The sequence below is a fragment of the Ziziphus jujuba genome, chromosome 11 (assembly GCF_031755915.1).
Source record: "Ziziphus jujuba cultivar Dongzao chromosome 11, ASM3175591v1".
NCBI classification, from domain to species: domain Eukaryota; kingdom Viridiplantae; phylum Streptophyta; class Magnoliopsida; order Rosales; family Rhamnaceae; genus Ziziphus; species Ziziphus jujuba.
This window is the reverse complement of record NC_083389.1, coordinates 17,643,658-17,650,983: the sequence shown is the minus strand read 5'-3', so window position 1 is coordinate 17,650,983 and position 7,326 is coordinate 17,643,658. Positions and strand designations below refer to the sequence as shown.

The following is a 7,326-nucleotide window of genomic DNA, read 5'->3' as shown; positions in this document are numbered from 1 at the left end:
AAATATCTAATATAATAAAATTATATATATACAAATCATCTATTGGATACCATAATTTAATTTATTTTGGAAACCTAATAGTAACGTACAATTATATGTAATTCGTGAATTATAATTATTGCGTCCAACATGTATTGAGCTATGGTGCTTAGATTGTTGATAAGTTCTTTATATGTATATATAACTATGTTGATGCCTATGTCTTTCATTTTCTAAAGACTGTTCAAGAGATGGGTTCTTATACTTACAATGAAACTCTCAACAAAAAACAAGGGCACTGTCAACGTCTTTGTCGTAGGAAATTGATTCCTTAGTCTTTATTTCAAAAATTTTCAAAAATCCAAGTTCATGGTATATTGACACGGAAGTGGGATATAAGGCCAAGTACTGGAGATTCATGAGCTGGATCACCAATTTGTCAAGGATCCACTACTCTACAGTTCATGCATTATAGAGATCTGAATCTCATGGTTTACACTAAGCATAAGCTCATTAGATGGCAAAATTTGGTTGGATTGTGAGATTTCCAAAAGAGAATAGAGTGGGAATTTCTAATAAAGGTGGGAATTATTATCTTACAGGAAGTGAGCATTATTAATAAAACTTTGGAAGCTACTTGCTTTTCTCTTATGGGTTCTGAAAATCACTCGTTTTGGCCGTCCAATTAGTTTACTGGTTTGGTTTTATGTAGATTTTTAATGGAATAATAGTAGTTTATCAACATAATTAAACATATGACAGAAGAAAATGACATTACAATGAATGAAAATGCAAATAATGAATAACCAAATGAAATATAATTCATTTATATAAGTAAACATACACTAACTAGGTTGCCATGTGTCCCATAAATTTTAAAAAATATCATATTTCATTTAGAGATGATAGTCCTATCAAAGTTATCTTTTCCTTTTAGTGATAAACGAGATTTTTTTTTTCCTAATCAATTTGTATACATCTAGCTTATAATTCCGCAGATATAACAGAATTTCGACCTAAATGAACGTGGTTTTTGTCCTTAATCAGAATTAAAATACCATAACAATATCTGGTAGCATTTAGGTTATTGATAAACGAGATTTGCTCATAAAATATTGTCCATGCAAAAAAGAATAAAACAGTAATAATACATGTGAATATAGGTTAGTAAATAGGTGATTAGCTGCTAAGCGGGAAAGAGATGAGAAAAAAAAGAAAAAGAAAAAAGATTCAAAAATAATATTTCTTTTATGCAATTTTATATGCTTGGAAGCATTCAAAATATTTTTAATTAAAAAATAAAGATCTGACAGTTTCCTTTTTTTTTATTTTTATTTTTATTTATAATATTATTGTAACTTGGCTATATCTTCACTTTAAAGGATGCTCTGCTCTCTTTACTTCACCAAGCTCTGCTCCCCATAAGCATCTCTACAGAGAAAGAAAGAAAGAAAGAAACGAAAGAGAAATAGTTCATCACATGAAATGGCCACAACCCAAGCTTCATGTTGTAACCAAACAGATGACGATTACATAGACATGGAAGTAAGCAGCTCATCTTCTTCTTCAGCCTTTTTCTGCTACTCCATTAGCTCACCACCACAAACCAGAGAGTTTGAGTTCCAAATGTCCACAGTTTCTCATGACAAAGAGCTCACTACTTCACCAGCTGATATTCTTTTCTACAAAGGAAAACTCCTTCCTCTTCACCTCCCTCCTCGCTTACAAATGGTTCAGAATATCCTCCGAACTTCAAACACAAAACCAGAAGAAGAAGAAGAAGGATTTGAAGTAGCTTACAGGATTCCAAGCTTCATTAATGGTTCAACTACTCCTTCCTCTACCAATACAAGCACTCCATTGGAATCCTGCAGCATTTCTCCATCCGAATCTTGCCGGGTCAGTTGCGAACTGAACCCTGATGATGAATATCTCTCCGAATGGGCTACTGAAATGAGTGTCTTTATTGGAGATCATCGACCAAAGAAGCTTTCATGGTCTACAAAGCTGAAGCAGATCAAACAATCTTCTCTGGGACAAAAGATCAAACAGTCGAGGGCATATCTCAAATCCTTGTTCAGTAAATCAGGTTGCAATTCAGATGGTTCTTGCGCTAAAACAGCATGCTATGCAGACGAATCGCAGAGCATTTCAAGAGGGAAAAATAGTATTAACAACTACTCGAACATGAACAAGAAAAACCCATTTGGAAGAATCAACAATGGTAGATACCAGATATCAACCACATTGATGAAGAGCATAGAGAATGAAATGGCTGCTGATAATCATCATCATCAGGAGGGTCTTCACAGTCAGAGAAGGTCATTCTCTGGTGTGATTCCGAGGCAGTATTCAGGAACCAAATCTTCAGGTTCATCGTCAACTACATCTACATCTTCATCTGGATCTTCTTCATCATCTTCTTCTTTCTCGTTCAGCTCAAATGGGTCTTGTTATGATTCACAGCTGCTGAAGAGAAGTAGTAGTGCGAGTTCAGAGATTGAAAGCTCCATTGAAGGAGCTATAGCTCACTGCAAACAGTCAAACCAGGTTGTTGTTGGTTCGAGAAAGATTGTTAATGGTGGAAATCAAAGTGGCGTTTGTTCAATATTGTCTGCTTCAAGGATTGGAGGGGTTTGTGCGGATCAAGATAGACCAGGACTGTGCCGCATCTAATGGGGATAAAGAATCTCCATGAATGAGAGAGAGAGAGAGAGAGAGAGAGAGAGAGAGAGAGAACAGAAGGGATTGAAAGAGACAATATTTGACATGATTCACATGGAAATTGCTGTTGAAACTTCTTTTGAAGTTGGAAGTCTTTAAATGCAAAGCTAGATTATGAGATTTTTTTTCTTTTTTTTTCTTTTTTAACCACTGTTGGATTAGACCTTCATGTGTGGATTTGAATTGAACCAGCTAATTAATTCATGTTCTATTGTTGTTAGTTTGTTTCCATTGTAAAATTAGTTTAGTGGGAGATTTCTTTATGCTTGTAAGAATTTGTAGTTTAGCTTCACTTTTCTTTTATTTCCTTCCACTCAACAGTTACAGTTGTTTCTTTTTTCTTTTATTATAATTATTATTATTTTTCTGCTGAAAAGTTTTATATTTTGTTCTAATGAATTAAATCCAATGGTATAATATATATTTAATATTGATGATAATTTTTGAAAATATCGTTGTTAATATTTGTATTTTTATGATAGTATTAACAATAATTTTTTAAAATATCACTGTTAATATTAAAATTTGCATGAATACGGATGTCTATATTATAGACACAAACTCTATATATACATGTATATTATTTAACATAAACTTGAAATTTACTGAACTATTTTATTAAATTTTTCAACTTTTCTTAGAATATTGTAAAGTTTAAAAGTGATTATATTTATACAAATAAACTCTGAGAACAAAATGTTGTCATGTTTTAAGATGCATATCCACATTATGTGTCTTGAACAAACAACTTGAACACAACAAAAATAAATAAATCAAATAAAAAATAAATCATAAAAGAAATGGAAGTCCTGTGATCATTATTATTTTGACCGGGTGAGTGTTTCTGACTAAAGTTTTTCTAAAACAAGTATTTTGCAATCAATTCTTTGCTACATCCATATTTTTAGGGTTATATATATATATATATATTATCCCTTTCTCAGTATTGTAGTTTAATCTTCTACTAAATAAAGAAAATTTTTCATTTGTTGTAGTAAAAGTTAAAGTTTACTAATACTCTTTCTCTGTCTTAAGACAATTAAAAAATTTCATTGTTTTCTTTTTTTCTATGGTAATTTTTAAGCACCTACCAGTGCCACACAAATGAAGGGAAAGCTTTTACGTAAAGTTCTTTTTCGGTGATTTTGCTTTTGAGTAAAGTTATCAAAAAGTTTTGTAGCTCTGTGGAGACCTTTTTTTCTTGTTTTTTGGTAAATGGGTCATTGAGGACTTAGATATTCTTTTTCCCCTGAAATTAAATCTCAATGACTACTGAATCAGGCTTTTATGTAGCTGCCACTGTCCTTTTTCACAAAAAGAAAAGTGTGAGGGACATTGTGGGTGACGCATAAAAGTCAGGAAAAAGAAAATGATAATAAAAATAGGAAAATGAAAAAATAAAATAAAATAAAATCCCAAAGTCATTCTGATCAACTTTTACAATTACTGCTACCACAGAGACCCTAATAATATCAACCAGGAAAAGGATAAAGGAAAAGGCCAAAAAAAAAAAAAAAAAAAATTCTACAGAGAAAGATAGAAGATCTTTAATATTACTCCTTCATTTATAAATGAAGAAGTACAGAAAGCCAGATGTTTGTGGTACCTGAAGTCTTAATGTTTGGAGACAAAACAATACTTTGTTCTCAAGAAGCATTATTATAGCCTCAACTTTTCACTGCAGAATAAGTTTGCATATATATATATATATTTATTTATATAAAGCAAAAAAAAAAAAAAAGTTTGTATATATATATACATATACACGAAAATTCTATAGTGAGGACGGTCCGTATGAGGACCGCAGTATTAATGACGGTTTTTCATAATATTAACGACGGTTTTTTAGAAAATCATTATTAATACTATAAAAAACTGTCATCAATACTGTAGTCCGCATGAGAATGTCCGCACCATATTAGTGACGGTTTTTCATAATATTAACGACGGTTTTTTAGAAAATCGTCATCAATATTATGAAAAACTGTCATCAATACTATGATCCGTATGAGGACCATCCGCACCATAGGCGAACTGATATATATATATATATATATGGGTTCAATAGAACAAGGGAAAGCTGTGCACAGTTTATTTTTCATAATTTATTTATATAAATTCTTTATTATATTAAAATTGTATCAATATAATATAGTACAATATATATAACCACGTTTATATCAAATTAATTAAATGATTTTATCATCATAATTTCTTTTTAAATTGCTTTAAAAAATTAAAATATGTTAACATATTAGGACATTTCGTTCTTTGAAACCATTATTTTGGGTGTTTTAAAGAGCCATACCTCTTTTTCATAATTTTATTAAATTTTCTAAATTAAAATATAATAACGTATGGGATTTGATTCTTTAAATCTAAAAAAGTCAAACTCACTTTTTATAGAAATTTTTAATAAAATTAATTTATTGCTTTGCAATTTTCATTGTACAATTATAATAAAATTTACAAATTATAATTTTATATTTATTTTTTTAAGTACTACTTTATCATAGAGAGGGGGGGGGGGAAAGGTGAATCATAACTGTTTATGGAAGAATGTAAAATAAAAAACTAATTATAAAGAGTGTTATAGAAATTAGAGAAAAAATTTCACTCTTTATTTTTTAAAATTCTTCAAGATCCTTTTTTTATTTAAAAAATTAAGCTCTTTGAAATAAAAAGCACTATAGGAGATGCTCTTGATAACTTATATGGGTGTAAAGATTTACTAACTAAAAACTTTGTATAGCTTACCAAAAAGAAACTAAAACTCTTTATATAGACAAAGTGAACCTTATAAGGGCAACAAACTATCAAATCAATTTTTAAATTTCATAAAGCAATATAAGATCTATAAAAGAATCATCAAATCGTTCTGATTTAAATTTGATTGTATATATTTACATAGAAATTTTCAGATCAAAATTGTCATAATAAAGAACTATCACAACATCTTTTATCAATCATGAATTGATTCAAAGTTAACTTGGATCCACATAGAGTTCATTTTAACTTATAAGAATTTTATTATATCACTAACTCATATAATCTACCAACATAATCTTAAATTTAGTCGTTAAAGTAATTTAATAGCTAATAAATAAAGTAATTTTAAATTTTAATCGTCAAAGTAATTAATAACTGATAAAGAAACTAATTTTTACTATAAAACTATCAAGATGTCTTAATAGGAAAATATTTGTATATTCATCTATACAATCAGACTCATATCAAATTGATTTGATGGTTTTGGTATTTAATACTTTATCTTTCAATTCTTAGAGCTAAAATTTAAAAATATATTTATGGTTCATTAAGTCCCAATATTGTTCAAATTTTGTAAATATGATTTTCCTATATCACTGCATCTATATATGATCATTAGTTGAATTTTAAATTTTAATATTTAATGTAATATAAATGATAAAAAAAGAAGATCTAATGTTAAAATTATTAGTTTGATCTTATGTGAGATAATATATATATATATATATATATATGTATGTATGTGAAGTCATTTTCCTATTAAAACCATCCTAATAAAAAACTATCAAGTCTTTCAATTGTTGAGGTTTAAAAATATATTTGTGTTTTATATAAATCTAGTAAAAAACTAAATTTCATAAGGGTAAAATAAATTTTGTATAGATTCATATATATACTCTAAATTTATTTTTAGAACTCATTTCTCTAAATCTCGATTTTTTTTAAATTAAGTAATCCACAAGCTAATAAGGAATATTCTCATGGAAAACCATTGTAATAGTCCTAATGTGAAAATTTCAATGTATATGTATACATTTTATATAATAATTCTAAGATTTGGATATTTACATTATGTATAGTATGATTAACATTATATATATATATATATATATATACACAGTTATAATCTAGTTAGAATATTCTGGTTTTATATAGTACAAACACAATACAAATTAGTCAGGGAAAATCTATCATTTTAATTTCAACCTAATTTTTTTTATATTTTATCTTAACTTTATATAGTCAAAATTTTCTAAATAATTATATTATACATATATAACTATGGAATTGATATCTTTGGATTATAAATCCATTTTATATTTAAACATATTGATGTAATAAATACTCAGGCTATCACTTATCCAACAAAAATTTTAGTGATTCACAAAAAAAAATAAAAAAAATTAAATTTTTAGTATCATAACTATATATCTATATATATGTAACATGTTATATAATTTTTTTTGGGACAAATATGTAACATGTATATATGTTTATTTTATTGCATTGGAGTTACCAAAGTATAACAGTATTGATAATAATTGTGATCACAAGGTGTCCCCTGTCGGCCTTTGCAGAGCATCCACAGCGTGCATGTTTTGTACTTATCGACTTGCTTAGGAAAATCATTACATGAAATTAATTGATCTTAATTAATAATAATTAATACATAGTTTGCTTTTAGTACAATATATATAATTAATAATTATTAGTATATCATTTACTTTAACGACAATATATATAATTTTACTTAAAATTTTGTATAGAATTATTTTTTAAGAGTTATTAAAATTTTTCTTTAATTTTTACATTTTATTTGAATAGATCTTTTCATGCTTTCTCTGTTTGATTATA

The 7,326-nt window shown here is 27.8% G+C and overlaps 1 protein-coding gene across 1 annotated transcript; it reads left to right on the top strand.

Moving 5' to 3' along the window:
- The first annotated feature begins 1,148 nt into the window (after positions 1-1,148).
- On the top strand, positions 1,149-2,930 carry LOC107432770 (probable membrane-associated kinase regulator 4). The gene has a single exon (XM_016043955.4). The coding sequence runs from the start codon at positions 1,465-1,467 to the stop codon at positions 2,653-2,655; it is 1,191 nt and encodes a 396-aa protein (XP_015899441.1). The 5' UTR covers positions 1,149-1,464; the 3' UTR covers positions 2,656-2,930.
- Positions 2,931-7,326: the final 4,396 nt, after the last annotated feature.

Coding starts and splice junctions, on each gene's coding strand:
- LOC107432770 (XM_016043955.4), top strand. CDS start 1,465: ATGGCCACAACCCAAGCTTCATGTTGTAACCAAACAGATGACGATTAC.